Source organism: Mus caroli, unplaced genomic scaffold, assembly GCF_978045245.1.
Source record: "Mus caroli unplaced genomic scaffold, Mus_caroli_1 scaffold_7, whole genome shotgun sequence".
NCBI classification, from domain to species: Eukaryota; Metazoa; Chordata; class Mammalia; order Rodentia; family Muridae; genus Mus; species Mus caroli.
In genome coordinates this window covers 28,398,005-28,413,498 of record NW_028227262.1, presented here as the reverse complement: position 1 = coordinate 28,413,498, position 15,494 = coordinate 28,398,005, and the positions used below count along the sequence as shown (strand labels likewise).

The 15,494-nt window shown below is 48.2% G+C and overlaps 1 protein-coding gene across 4 annotated transcripts in view; it reads right to left on the bottom strand.

Annotated features, from left to right (window-relative positions):
- The window catches only part of B4galnt3 (beta-1,4-N-acetyl-galactosaminyltransferase 3), a 101,094-nt gene that overhangs the window by 16,259 nt on the left and 69,341 nt on the right, over window positions 1–15,494 (bottom strand). For 2 of the 4 annotated variants that reach the window (XM_085840025.1, XM_085840026.1), the window contains exons 3-12: window positions 14,647–14,724; window positions 8,728–8,823; window positions 7,970–8,060; window positions 7,501–7,601; window positions 7,026–7,093; window positions 5,705–5,783; window positions 5,466–5,532; window positions 2,358–2,501; window positions 955–1,064; window positions 48–148 (exon numbers count right to left, since the gene is read on the bottom strand). In XM_085840025.1, coding sequence (XP_085696151.1) covers window positions 48–148; window positions 955–1,064; window positions 2,358–2,501; window positions 5,466–5,532; window positions 5,705–5,783; window positions 7,026–7,093; window positions 7,501–7,601; window positions 7,970–8,060; window positions 8,728–8,823; window positions 14,647–14,724 — 935 coding nt within the window. Of the gene's footprint in view, window positions 1–47; window positions 149–954; window positions 1,065–2,357; window positions 2,502–5,465; window positions 5,533–5,704; window positions 5,784–7,025; window positions 7,094–7,500; window positions 7,621–7,969; window positions 8,061–8,727; window positions 8,824–14,646; window positions 14,725–15,494 lie in introns of all 4 variants that reach the window. The other 2 variants (XM_085840028.1, XM_085840027.1) reach the window with 2 other exon arrangements.

Sequence of the window (15,494 nt, the reverse complement as noted above, 5' to 3'; positions counted from 1 at the left end):
TACAGAGCCCCCCAGTCCCTCTGCCTGTCCCACCCAGTGCCACACACCTGTCCTGGTCATAGGCACTTTCTTGGTAGAAGCATTTATTATGGGTCTCCATGTGGCTCAGACGGGTATAGTCATTAGGATAAACAAAGGACAGGTGAACCTAAAAGCAGAAAAAATAAGGGCAGACATTAGAGGGGGAATCCTGGGGAGGAACCAGCCTGCTTGGGCTGGCCAGCCCTGGAGTGGGGAGGGCTGATGCCCTGCTGAAAGTCACATTTATGCAGCCTTGACTCGGTCTTCTCATACCTGCTCTTTCTGGGATAGAACAAACTTCTCAGAGTCAAGCTCCTTGGGCCACCTGTCTCCCTTTGCTGTCATCAAGACCATTCACTCTCTGCCACCTAACCCTCCTTCCAACTCTGAGCCTTTATCTCATGACACTGAGTCTACTCTACACCCCATTTCCCTTCCCCCCTAAACACAGGCTGAGCTCACCACTGCCAAAAATGTCCTCAATTAGAGCTCACCCACTCTCTGGCCTGGCTGTGACCCTTGACCTCTTCCTTCTTGTTTCCAGTCTAGACCTGAGTGTATCATACTCTTTCGGCTCTCTCACTCTCCACACAGATAAAGCTACCATTTGCATCCAGCACATTTCTCTAAGTGTCTTATCTATGAGTTTAAAATGCCACTGGCTACCCAGTTGCTGGGACTGAGCAAGCAGAATAGGTTTTTGTGTGGCCCTGAGGGGGGTGGGGGTAGATTCCAAGGCATCTGCAGGGTCTCCAGAACACCTTAGTGAGCCTGTCCAGGAATGCAGCCTAGGGACCCAAGAGGCCATCCTGTCTACTGAGCAAGGACACGAGAAACACAGAGTCAGCTTTAGTCCGTTCCCTGTCCCCTAAACCCACAGCCATAGGCAGCAGGCCTTCTCCCAGTCCTCCTCGGTCTAAGGACATGACTTACAAAACGGAGGCCCTGGTAGCGCTGTAGTGGGAGTCCATCCACCAGGTAGCTGGGTTTGTAGGGACAATCGGGCAGGACGTGGCGCAGATGGGACTTGGGGATCAGAGGCACTGGGGACAGGAAGGGAAGAGGACTGAAGTGTGTGAAGACGTTTGAGCATGAACACCTGAGGGCCACAGAGGCTCCCGGCTGAGGGAGAGGCCTGATGTCCCCACTCAAGCCGCTTCCATTTATATTCATTGATGACAACGGTAGTCCCAATTCACGTGTATCAGCTGAGCCAGTCTGTCCCAAGAAAACTGCCACCACTCCTCAGGGGAGAGGGCAGAGGACTCAAGACACAGGAACAGTATGGCTCACGGTCTAATGACACTAAGAGGCACAAGCCCCCCCTCCCCCCCCCCCCATTATGTGGATTTCCATCCTTGGTTCAAGAACTTCCCCCCTGACCTGTTTTGTTTTGTTTTTTTTTTTGGTTTTGTTTTTCTGAGGCGGGGTCTGCTATGGTTGCAAACCCAGGATCTTCCTGCCTTATCTTTCTGACTGCTGCACTGTCAATAGGCGACACACCTAGCTGCTGCTTTCTTTTATTTTTAAGGGAAAAAACGGGGTGCACTGTCAGCTTTTAAAATGTAAACATGACCAGCTGGGGACTCAGCTCAGTGGCAGAGCACATGCTCAGCTCAAGATTCACCCCAGATTCAGTCCTCAGCATCAAAACAAGATTAACAGATTCTTTACCAAATAGTAAGAGTTGGTGGGATCCAAGGCCAGGTGGTGTTGGTGCACGCCTTTAATCCCAACACTCAAGCAGAGACAGGTCATCTCTGTGAGTTCGAGGCCAGCCTGGTCTACAGAGTAAGTTCTAGGACAGCCAGGCTACACAGAGAAACCTTGTCTTGAAAAACAAGCAAAATAAAAAACAAACAAACAAACAAACAAAAAACAAGGTTGGGATTCATAAAGAGACTGACATTTGTGGCGGGGGAGGAATTCGTAAGGGGCTCTGGATTCTAATTCCATTTTTGGTCTTGGGTGGTGGTTGGACAAATGTCTACTCTATAATGGTTTGCAGCATCACAGAATTGGACATAAATGCTCTTATATTTTTGGTATCTATGCTGTTTTACACTTCAAAAGGGAAAAGATTTTGTCTTCAGGGCTACTGTAGACAGGTTTGTTGTTGTTTTTTTTTTTTTTTTAGACGGGGTTTCTCTGTGTAGCCCTGGCTGTCCTGGAACTCACTCTGTAGACCAGGCTGGCCTCCAACTCAGAAATCTACCTGCCTCCACCTCCCAAGTGCTGGGATTAAAGGTGTGTGCCACCACTGCCCGGAGGTCTGAGTCCTATCAACATAGAGAGCCTTGATGTGGTGATCAATAAGTATGTGGCCAAGGACTTACCTCGAAAGAGGGTGTCCCGAGGGTCAGGCCGCAGCATGTCAGCTGGGGGCTGCTCATCCCGGGGAGGAGTGTTGGAGGAGCCCACATGGCTGGCTGCTGTCTGCGGGATGTGGCCCACCTCATCCATTCTTAGGATGGTCTCATCTGTGTTCAGGGAGGAGAGAACAGAAGAAAGCTGTAGGTCCTGATAGAACCAAGCCTGCTTTGTGGGGCAGGCAAGTGGTGGGTCCCAAGCACAATCTCTGTGTTCCTGCAGGTAAAGCCTAGGCTGTCAGCCGCCCGCAGATGCCCTGTAACTTGTGGCTATAGCCAGCTCCCTTTAGGCCTGCTCTGCCCCCAGGTCAGCTCACATCACGATTCTGTATAGACTAGGAAAAGATATGTCGTCCTCAAAATGCTCTACTGTTGACCCAACAGAAACCTATACTCAGCTGTACTATTTAATTTCACTTAGCTTACACCTGTATAGTACTTCCTTGGTATTCCTGTATAGTACTTCCTGGGTATCCCTGGCTGTGCTGGGGTTTAAACTTAAGGCTTCTCTGTTAAGAGGGAAAGATGTTACCACCCATGTAATCTAATTCCATCCTCTAGGGGGCAGCCTCTCTCACACCATCTGTGAATGTCATGTGATCACAGTGAGCCAGGCTTCCCCAGGCATCCCTTGTCTGCACAGCCCACTAACTACAGTCTCCTCCATCACAGCCCAGACTGGGGGATCAGACTCTGGCATTTTTATTCCTCGGGTCTGCTCGGGCTACCTCTTTTCTTCTCCAGTCCACAGTTTAAGCTAGTGGTCAAGCTCCTACAGGGAGTGCTGTAACTGGGTGGGGGTCATGAAAAAGATAGTGTCAATAGTAAAGGTTTCTGGTTTTGAAAACTGGTCATGAAAAAAAAAACAAAAAAGGTCAAAAGCTAAAAGGTTCCAGAACCAGCATCGTCCTTGGTTCCGAACATCCGACACATGCCACACACCTAGCAAGGCCAGTGAACAATCCCTGAAACACTTTCGCCCAGGTACAAAACTACTGAATGTTATGATAGGGTGTTTTTACTGTGCACATGACATTGTGTGCTCTTATACAAACATAACAGATTAATGACAGAAAACAAAGACTTGAACATTTAAGAAAGCTATCAAGTGCCGGGCAGTGGTGGCACACGCCTCTAATCCCAGCACTTGGGAGGCAGAGGCAGGAAGATTTCTGAGTTTGAGGCCAGCCTGGTCTACAGAGTGAATTGCAGGACAGCCAGGGCTATACAGAGAAACCCTGTCTCAAAAAAACAAAAGAAAAAGAAAAAGAAAGCTATCAAGTGAATTTTGGCTTAGGATTGGGACAGAATTTTCAAAATGACCCTTAACATAGTTTCTACTTTGTACCACTAATGTTGAATGAGGTGCTCTCAGCAATTATTTATACAAAGCAGTACATTCAGCACCGATGATTATAAAACTAACATATTGATCAAGGAGCTGAGGATTTGGTCCAGTGAGTAAGAGAGTCTGCTATATGCACATGAGTTTGAATCTCCAGCACACACATAAAAGTTGGACATAGCCTTTAGCCTAGAAGCTCACACGAAGGCAGCCTAGCCACAGTGGGCGAGCTTCCGTTTCAGTGAGAGGGCCTGTCTTTTTTTTTTTTTCCAATTTTTTAAAAAAGATTTATTTATTTATTATATGTAAGTACACTGTAGCTGTCTTCAGACACTCCAGAAGAGGGCATCAGATCTCATTACAGATGGTTGTGAGTCACTATGTAGTTGCTTGGATTTGAACTCAGGACCTTCAGAAGAGCAGTCAGTGCTCTTAACTGCTGAGCCATCTCGCCAGGAGATGGCCCTATCTTACGGGATAAGGTAGACAGCAAAAAAGCAGACACTCGATATCCTCTCTGGCCTCTGCACATGTGTGCCCCGGGCACATGCACACATACATATACAATATTGATTATTTGAAAAGACTAGAAGATGCTGCGTATCATACAGCATCAAATACTTAAAGTTTAATTTTTTAAAATAATTTGTTTGTTTGTTTTGAGACAGCTCCCCCCCCCACCCCCAGTAACCCTGGCTGTTCTTTAACGTACTAGATAACCCAGGCTGGCCTGGAACTCACAGACACCACCTGGCCTAATATTTATGGTTGTATGTCTGGTCTGTGTGAGTATACGCCTTATGTGCTGGTGCCTGTGAAGGTCAGAAGAGGCCATCAGATCTCTGGGATAAGACAGATTAACTGTGAGCTGATGTGTGGGCCTGGAACTGAACTCAGAGCTGCTGGAAGAACACTTAGTGCTCTTTTAAAAGAAAGGTTTATATTGTTAAATTTTATTTTATGTGTATGAGTGTTTTACCCAAATCTATGTACCCATGGAGATCAAAAGAAGGTATCAGATCCTTTGAAACTGGAGTTTAAGACATCTTTTCAGCACCAAGATTTAACCATGTAAAAATAAAGTATATATATTTCATCCACAGATAAATTTGCTTTCACCTTTAATGATTGGTATATCAAAAGCATTACTGTAAAATAAATGTCCTTATGATCTGTTATCAATAAATGTTTGGTGTGTCTACCTATTTTGGACCCATATACCTGGAATCATGTGTAGATTTCTCAGGCTAACAGGGATAACTGTTGGGAGAGATTTAAGAAATTCTGCTCCATCAAGACCCCTAGGGAGTTGGCTGCTTGCCTTCCCCCTTTAAACAAACAAACAAACAAACAAACAAACCTGAGCCCACATCTGTGTTTAGTACATTGTCTTTGTTTTTTGAGACAGGGTTTCTCTGTGTAGCACCTAGCTATCCTAGAACTCCATCTGTAGACCAGGCTGGCCTCAAACTCACAGAGATCTGTCTGCCTCTGCCTCCTAAGGGCTGGGATTAAAGGCACACACCACCACCACCATTAAACAGACCTCTACCCAGGAGAGTAAAGTCTCCCTAACTGTAAGGTCTCTCAGGCTCTCTTCCTTCCCTGGTCCTCTGTCATACCTGCCCTCTACGTATCTGAACTTTATTCCCACCCCCCTCTGACCTCACCATGGGCCACACTCTCCCTAATGGAGCCCCTGGGCTCCCAGGCAGGCAGAGCCTACTCACTTGTAAAGAGAGATAAGAAGGGGGAGTCAATGATGGTGAACTTGGCTCCAGGGTCATTCCGTCTCCACTAGAATTAGAAGAACGGCACAGAGGTTGGAGGACGCTGGGCTTGGGACAGTGTTCAAGAGATACGGGCAAGGGAATGCTGGGAAAGGTACGTGAAGGAGGGAGTGGGAGTGGGGGTAGGGTAAGGTGGGGCGGGGGTGGGAGGGGGTGTCAAGAGGGATAAAGGTACTCACCGCAACCTCCACGTGGTCAGTGCCCTCATCATTTTGCTTGTGCAGGACCTCAAAGTAGTACCTGAGGGAGGCTGATAAACTGGCAGACAGAGACAGGAAACGGAGGCTTTTCCTCAGCTAGCCACCTCCATCATCCACCTTTCCCACCCACAACCCCCCCGTCCCTTTCTCCTGCCAGGTGCTTGCTATTTAACTATCCCCCACCTACTCCTGACAACTAACCTTGACTTTCCTTTTGAAAGAGCCAAGTAGAAATAGTTCAGAAGTTCACTGGGAGACCCAGTGACATGGCACCCATGATTAAAGCCTTAGTGAGTAGTCTCTGCTATCGGGACCATACATGGTTCTTTTCCTGACAGTCTTCGGCTTAAAGACATGGTGATCTTTGGTAATTTGCCCAAAGTCGCCCAGGTAGTGAGCAACGCACTTGAAATTTGGACCAGGTAGCTTAAATTTAGGGTCCATGCAAAGCACTGAGAGAGCTCAGAGCACTCACAATAACTCGGGCACACGCACCAAGTACCAAGGGCTCTCTCTCTCCCTCTCCCTGTCCCTTGAAGCTGGGATATGGTCTCGCCTGTGAATGTGCAAGCCACCAGGTGGCGTGCTGAAGTCGAGCTAAGTTCCTAGGCTAGCTCTTAATGCCATTCCAGTGGCTGTAGGCTGGAAGAGGTCAGATTTCCTGGGATCACTTCAAGGTCAGGCTTCCAGTTCCCTGTAGGGACTCCCTCTCTGAAGCCCCAGAGCAAACACTAGGCAGTCTTTATGAGTGCGAGCATTTCTAGGTCTAAAGAAAATGGGAAGAAAAAAAAGAGAGCTGTTTTCTAGTCTTGAGTGTCACTCACTATCTGTGTGGCCTTCCATCAGCCACAAAGCTCTGGGTCTCAATTGCCTCCTCTGAAATGAGGGCGGGGTGGGGGATGGGCTGGAGAGACGGCTTAGAAGTTATGAGTGAGTACTGCTCCTGCTGAGGACCAGGGTTTGGTTCCCCGCACCCATGTAGCAGCTTACAACCATCTGTAAGACCAGTTTCAGAGGATCCAATAAGCCTTCTGTCCTCTGAGGACACCAGGCCTACACACGGCACACCTATGTACATACATGTAGGCAAAATGCACTCGTGAGAAAAAGAGTCTAGAAACCATTTATAAAATGAGGAAAGGCAGGGCCGATGGCTTCTGCTTAGACAAACGGTGCGGATTCTCACGCATACTAACCCTGAGCTGGTGGAGGTGGTAAGGGGCCTCCTGGATCTCTCATGCTGACATGCCTGGCACTGGAGGGGCTCACAAGAGTGTGGGTGGTAACCCACCCTACTTACCTCACTGGCTTGGAAATTTGACTCTGAAATTTCCCAAACTCTCCAGGGGCTGTCCATTCCTTTCCTGTCTAGAAGTGGGGAGAGAAGGGAGAAGGAAGGAGAGGAAAAGAGAGAAGATGGGGGAAGAGGGGAATAGCAAAGGAGGGAAGACAGAGTTAAAGAGGATTGCCAGCCAACACACTTCTGCCCCCAATAATGGAAGGGAGCCTTCCCATAGGCAAACAACCCAGCATGAATCCTTAGCATGGGCTCGGGGACAATGGAACCTGAAAAATGTATATAGCTGGGTTGCCATTCTGTCCACATCTCCCATGCCCTTTTCAGTGTAGGGAAGAGCTGAGGGGCACTATGTGTGGCTTCTGTTCCTTCTTCATGTCAGTGACGTTAATGGTCAAGGAGGCTCCCAAGACCCTCATACCACATCAGTGCCCGCCTCCAGGGGCCAAGGAGAGGTCAAGGGCCGAGCTGGTCCTACCTTGCCCACGCTGGCCAGCAGCTGAAGGCCTGAGACCTGGTCATCACGACTCAGCCAGAACTCAGCATTGTCATCAGCAGCGATGGCAAACTGGATTTCCCCTGGGCAACAGCAGAGTGTCTGGGTGAATCAAAGAGGGCCTTGGCACGGAGGCTGAACGCCTCTGTTACACCTGCACATTGATTTTCTTCACTCACAGTGATTTGCCCCACCGGCCACTTTTGCATGGGGGAGGGGACTCTACATTCTGGGGGAGCAATATGAAGATGGAGAAGAATTATGTAGACCAGCCAGTTCCAGGCTTCGGGGGTGGGGCAGCTGCCTGAGGGTACTGTATGAAATTTCACTATGTCTTAGTTTCCCCTCCCTCAGTGATGGAGTAACAAGGGCTCAGGGTTATGTTTCTAGGACCCTCCTGCCCCAGGAAGGTGGAAGCAAGAAGAAGAGTGGGGCTTCGGGACTCCCTCACCATCAGTGAAAGGGTGCAGATAGCCAAATATGCGGAGCCCATAGTTGGTCCACTTGGGGGACACAGCCAGCTTCCTCAGGGTTGTGCGGATCTATGTCAAGAAAGATGAACTGTTACTCAGAATCAGGAAGAAGAGTTAAAGAACTCGGTCTACTCAAGGCTGGTGGGGAGGAGAACTGGGCAGCCAATGGGAGACTAGGGGTGTGGTATGGTGGGTGGAGTACAAGATAGGTGTGCCTATGAGATCCTATTCGCTTCTCGGTCCAGCTGGCCTTGTACAATGCACAATGCACATGTTGCCCTTGGATGAACATCAAGAGAGCCTGAACTGAATGAAATGCTGCCCAGCGGCAGGTGGCAAGAGTCTCGGGGAAGGAGAAGACAAAAAAGATCTTCTGGGGGGGCTGGTGAGATGGCTCAGTGGGTAAGAGCACCCGACTGCTCTTCCGAAGGTCCAGAGTTCAAATCCCAGCAACCACATGGTGGCTCACAACCATCCGTAACGAGATCTGGCGCCCTCTTCTGGAGTGTCTGAAGACAGCTACAGTGTACTTACATATAATAAATAAAAATAAACTTTAAAAAAAAAAAAAAAGATCTTCTGGACAGAGGAAGAGAGGGCCCAAGAGATCGAGGGAGTAAGACAGACTGCGATGGACTGAGAAGAAGCAGGGAAGGAGGCAGGTGGAGTGCATGAGATGCAGGAGACACAGAGGGTGGTCCAGGCAGCGTGCACAAACATCCCCACAGGTACTCACGTGGGGGTAGAGCGGGAAGTGCAGGTTGCTCCTCAGCTGTTGGATGGAGCTGCCACACCAGTCTTCAAACACATGTAGGTTGGCATGGCCCCGGAACTGTGTGGGGCAGAGAGGGAACGGTGAGTGAGAAGTGGACACAGTGCTTCTCGAATGTTCTATGGAAGTCTTGGCTCCCAGTCCCTGGTGCTACTGGAAGATGTGGAACCTTTAGGAGGTGAGGACCTAATAGGAGAAGGTTAGGTTATAGGGCGGTGCCCCTGAAGGGATTACTGGGATCCCCACTGCTTCCTGTCTTTCATGACTCACCAGTCAGTCCTCTGCCACCATGATGCACTAAGCTGCCACAAGTCAAAGGAATGGGCCAAGCAGGCCTAGGACTAACCCTCTGAAACCTTGAGCCTACACAATGTTTTCTTGTTCATGAGTTGGTTATCTCAGGAATGCTTGTTCTGATGAAAAGCTAATATCAGCCCCGTGGCCTGACTCTAAGGTTATACACACACACACACACACACACACACACACACACACACACACACGCCCGCGCGCAGGCAAGGGGCTTAATAGCCATGGCAAAATGATGGAAGTGACAGTAGGAGCTGGGAGGAGCTTGGTCAGGTTCTAGCCAAGGGCTTGCTTATCATGCCTGCCCTGTTTCTCAGGAGAGGAAGGCTCTGCAGCCTTCTGCCTGTCATGAAACCTCACCTACCCAGTGGTCTTCATACTCTGGCTGGAGGAAGCATCTAAGGAAATCCATGGTGGTAACTGGGGGCCCCCTCAGGGCCTCCTGCAGCTCACAGGCTCCTCACTGACTGGCAGAGGCTAGCTTGTCACTCTCTGACCTGGGACCTTGGGAAGTAGCCACCACTCACAGGAATGTAGGGAGGGGGCTGGGGTGGGTGAAGAAGTCTGTGGGTTGGTAGGTGGGAGGCGATTAGAGGCTCCAAGGAAGGAAAAGAATGGGGACATTATGCTGCTTCTGGGGAAATTCCTCAAGTCCAGCTTAAAGGATTCAGTTGTCTTCTCCAAGTGGTCTGCTTCTGTCCCCTCCCCAGGAGACCTCCAGGTCAGAGAGCTCTGGTTCCAGAAGAGCAGAGCACTCGAGGGGAGCACAGCCACCAGAGCAGAGCTGTCAGTTGTGTGAAGCCTGGAGCTATGATGTCAGACTTGGCACAAGAAGAGGTTTGCCCAGAAAGCAGCTTTGGCCTGAGGGCAGGGAGACACCAATATCTCACAGCTCCTCCCCAGCCAGCTCAGCCAAGAGAGCCTGAGGTGCTATAGGAAGCCCTCAGGGAAGCCGAGAGTGAAAGAATTAGCCTTTTCTTTGATGAAGGCTGATCCTCAAACTTTTGTGGGTAACCTCCAACTGTGGGGGTGTCCTGGGGATCCTTGGACACTGTCTTCTTCCTCAGACCCAGACTGACAACTACATCAGAATTTGTGTTTTGTGTTGTTCCATTTTAGGGACTCTATACTAACAAAGATGTGGCACTCTGGAACCTCAGCCTCCGAGGTGTCCCTTCTCCTTTGCCTGACATAGGCAGAAGGCCAGGGAAGGGGAGGGCTTCAGTTAGTACACTGTGGCTGTCTTCATACACACCAGAAGAGAGCATCAGATCCCATTACAGATGGTTGTGAGACACCATATGGTTGCTGGGATTTGAACTTTTGACCTCTGGAAGAGCAGTCAGTGAGCCATCTCTCCAGCCCCTCCTCCAAGCTTGTGATGGTTTGGCCGTACGTACGGGAGACAGTACTTGTCTCATTTAGAAGGGAGGGTATGGGGCTCAGGAAGTGACTCCCTGAGAACACACAGCAATTACTCCATGGAGAAGGTGAGTGCAGAAGGGGTATTCAGGGAAGGGAAGGTCTACTCCACCTCTGCTGGGCCTTATTGGGCTTTCCAGGCCTGCAGCAGGAGGAGGCAGATGGTGGCGTCTCCCCTGCCCTGGGTGTTCTTACTGCCCCCAGGACTGTCCTGAGCAACTGGACTGATCTGATGAAGCAGATCACCCTGCAGCTAAAAACTTCAGGTGACTTCAGATGTTAGTCACATAGTCATAAAGATCATCTCACCGTGATCTTTATGACTGACCTGCCTTCCCAGCCCCCACCGCACACACCCTCCTTGCCCTATAGACACCCACACCCAGCCTTTGCCCCTGAACCACCCAACCCTCAGCTTTCCATGCTTGTACAAATGCCGTTTCCTCCTTAGGCTCCTCTTTAGTCCTCAAAAGTTTTCTCAAATACATCTAAGGCCCTCTGTGCCTTCCCTGGGAAGAGCTAACAGTTCCTTCCCATGTGTCCCAGCACATCTGAGTTATGTCTGAGAATGAACAAATGCTTATAGAAGCTGAATCCAGAGCAAGCCAATTCCACCACTGAGTTCTTAGTAACGGTCACTGTGGTTAGATGACAGGGGTCGGAGTAAGCTCAGTGAGTTATTTGTTTGTTTGTTTGTTTATAAACAGTGGAAGAGCTGGGTTAGGAAGGTACTTCTAGTCAAGATCACAAGAGAAAAAATACTGTCTTTCTTTTTTTTCTTGTTTATAATTATTATTACTATTATTTTAATAATAATATTTTATTGTAACAAATAATTACCACAATAATTATTTATATAATTGTTTATTGTTATAATATTATTATTATTGGTTTTTTTTTTTTTAAGACAGGGTCTTTCTGTGTAGCCCTGACTATACTAGAACTCACTCATTCTGTAGATCAAATTGGCCTCAAAACTCACAGAGATCTGTGTGCCTCTGCCTACCAAGTACTGGGATTAAAGATTTGCACCACTACCATCTGACCCTTGTAATTATTTTTGTTTGGAGGAATGTCCTGGGTAGACAGAGTGTTCTAATAGATCTGCCCACTGACCAATAGAAGAGATGGCTGGCATTGGTGTACCAGGAAGTTTCTAAGGACAAGTATTCCATACTAAGTCCCAGCTGTCCCATCTGCTTAGTCCCCTCTGACACACTAAGGACAACAGCTATGGCTGCTACCCAGGGAAGAAAAGCAAGGCCTGAAGTGTTCACTTAGAGTAAGACTCTCCACTAACTTCAACCTCTCAGGCACACTGCAAAGGGGGTGGGCACCCCATTCCGAGAGCCACTGAGCTGGGCACACAGAAGTCCCTGCCACGGGAGGGATGGAGAAGCTGGGCTGGAGTGGCTGTTACTCACCTCCCTGTCCTAGGAAATCAGGGATTCTGTGAAGATCTATGAAGATTGAAGATTTTAAATCTTTTGACGTTTAAAAATGAAATCCATGGAAATCGGTGATTTACTACCGAAAAGCCACATACATGTACTAAGATACCAAATATTTCTTTTTTTTTTTAAAGATTTATTTATTATTATATGTAAGTACACTGTAGCTATCTTTAGACACACCGGAGGAGGGCGTCAGATCTCATTATGGGTGGTTGTGAGCCACCATGTGGTTGCTGGGATTTGAACTCAGGACCTTTGGAAGAGCAGTCAGTGCTCTTACCCGCTGAGCCATCTCTCCAGCCCCCAAATATTTCTTTTAAAAGTCAATTCTGGCCAGGCGGTGAGGCACACACCTTTAACCCCAGCACATGGGAGGCGGAGGCAGATGGATCTCTGTGAGTTCAAGGTCAGTCTGGTCTACAGAATAGGACAGCCAGGGCTACCCAGGAAAACAGTCTCCAAAACCAACCAACCAACCAACCAACCAACCAAGCAACAAAACCCCAAAAGCAAAAAACGTCGATTCTGGCCGGGTGTGCTAGCACATGCCTTAAACCTCACTACTATAGGCAGAGGCAGGTTCTGTGAGTTCCAGCCCAGCCAAGGCCTCTGTTTTCACAAAACAAAAAGTCAATTCTAGGACAGATAATGAGGGCACATGCCTATAATTCCAGTATTCAGGAAGCTAAGGCTGGAGGATCATAACTTTCAGGCTAGCTTGAGCTACATAGTGAGATCCTATCTCCAAAATGAGAGAGAGAGAGAGAGAGAGAGAGAGAGAGAGAATGGGAATATGCTGGAAGAGCTGGCTCATGCCTGTAACCCTAGCCCTTGGGAGATGAAGGCAGAGGATTGGGAAGAGTTCAGGTTCATTGTCAACTACACAGTTGAGACAACTGTACAGCCAGCCTGGGCGATATGAGACCCTGTCTCAAAAATAAACAAGAAAAAGAAAAAGAAAACTGACCCAAGCTACTCTAATAGAGTGAAGGCTAGATACCAGAGCAACTGATCTTTAAAGCAATGGCTCAGCACACTGTCTCCAGCGGCCTGGTGATGTCACCTAGAACAACTGTAACAGCATTGTAACCCACCCTCCCACTGGGCTTTAAAACAGACAGTATCACAGTGTAGAGGGGCTAACATTGATTGTCTCTTTCACTCTTGCCCTTGTGTGGGTGGGTTGGAAATCAAACCACCCAAGCTGCGAGATCAATCTGCAGCAGGAACAATAAAGACAATGGACTGGCCCACACCGCACAGCCAAGAAGTTGTCTCTACCCCAGGCCCCAAGATGAAGAGCCCGGGCTCTAAACACACTGTAAAATATGACGTCCCAGAACACCATGCTATTCCAGAGTTTGGGCATAAGCATGTACTCATGGTATCTTGTACACGGACATGTACATTAAAAAATAAATAAATAAAAAGAATACCAATGTCCATAAGTAAAAAGTTTCAGAGTGGCTGGGGTTTTGACTGTTGCTTTGCTGTGCAGACTCAAGTGACTAACTGCCCTGCTGTGTCACTGTACCTGGTGTGATTTTTTTTTTTTTTTGGACCCCTCACAACTGCTTTCTGAAGCCAGTTCCTAATGCATGCTCCTCTAGAACATCGGTGGCTCAGAATCTTAACAGGCATTTATGGAAAAGGCAAAGGCAATTCAGGGGCAAATAAATTTGGGACCTGCTGAGCTAAACCAAGCTAAACAGATTTGCCCAGGACTTCTCAGAATCTTTCATATGCTAATGTGGATTTCCAAGAACATTTGCCCTGCACAGTGGGCTTTTATGTTGTGTTTTTGTTTTGTTTTGTTTTTAATCTTTTTTAAACAATGGATTTCTTTCTTCCTGGAATAGCTGGGATTTAATGGTTTGAGAACTGTACTCTTGGGGAGGTTGTTATCTTTAAGACTGGGGATTGGCATAGCTGTGAAAGTCGTGTAACCTCCCTAGACACTGCTTTCCCACCTATAAAATAAGAATAATGACCTCTATCATTTGGATCAACAGTGTCTCTGAAAAGCCCATAAGTCCCAGCCTGCAGTGCTACTGGGAATCGGTGGAGCCTAAAGGAAAGAGGTCTCAGAGGTCTGATGATGGAGAGATATTAAGACCAGCCCTTCCCCATCTTCTTTGCTTTCTATACTCCCTGATGTTAGAATAACCCTCCTCTAGCTCTCACCAAGATGTGCTGTGCTACATCGACCCAAAGCAACAGAGCAAACCAAGCTAGAACTAAAACCTCTGAAACCATGCGCCATGATACCCTTCTTCTTCTTCCTAGGAGATTTTTAGGAGTGGACTGTGCCAGGCGGTTGCTCTAGCAACAGAAAGCTGGGTTAACACAATACTACCTTACAGAGTCAAAACAGCTGATGGGAGATGGATATGCACACTGTAGGTTTGCAGCAAATGTTTGTGCGCCCATTTCATCTGTTTAAGTCCCTTCTCTTTAAACACCAGGTTCAGGGGCTTGAGTGGCTCAGTGGTTAAAAGCACTGGTTCCAGAGGACCAGGGTTCAATTCCCAGCACCCACAACTGTCTATAATTCCAGTTCCAGGGAATTCAATGCCCTCTTCTGGCCTAACCAGAAGTACACATACACACAGGCAGAACACACACACACACACACACACACACACACACACACACACACACCCTATACACAGAGACCAGGTTCAGTAGAGACCTTTACCTCTGAGAGCCAGGGGACAGGCTTGTTCCACTTCAGGTAGCTACTGTTCCTGCTCCTACTTCGGGCAATTTCTTGGTCCTATCAGCAAAACAGAGAAGGAGTTTGGTGAAAAGATTAATAAGAAACTGGAGACAGAACAGGATTCTGGGGTCCTTGAAGCTGCCTGTGCAGAAGGAAGGGGTCATGGGACATAGTTCCTGCCTCAAAGAAGCTTGTCAGCTTAAGGGACACTGTCTCATTCATTATTTACACCACATCCCTGAGGAGAGTATGTCAGGCTTGTCAACATGCACTCCACTTTCTTTTTTTTTTTTTGGTTTTTCGGGACAGGGTTTCTCTGTGTAGCCCTGGCTGTCCTGGCACTCACTTTGTAGACCAGGCTGGCCTCGAACTCAGAAATCCGCCTGCCTCTGCCTCCCGAGTGCTGGGATTAAAGGCGTGCGCCACCACGCCCGGCTTGCACTCCACTTTCTGTTCACTTCCCTGAAGTTTTCAACCATGAGAAAAAGTGGACTCTGGATCCCCTTGGAGCAGGAGCTGTGATTTCTTATTCCTTCAGCCCCCACCCCCAAGTTCTATCCAGACTTGTCACTGGTCTCAACAAATGGGAGCCCCTCAAAGACACCCCAGGCCCTCCCTACCACATGGGTCCTCAGAGTTACTTTGGTCTCATCCAGCTTTGGGGATCCATGTCTGCTCTATGGTCAACGGTTGCAGGGGTTGGGGTGGGAAGAGGGTCCAAATGGGAATGGCCTTCAATTTCCCTAATCTACACCTGAGCAACACTATAGAGAAATGCTTCGTGACAAACTGCACCCCAGCTGATTGCAGGGAAGGGCATTTGTCTA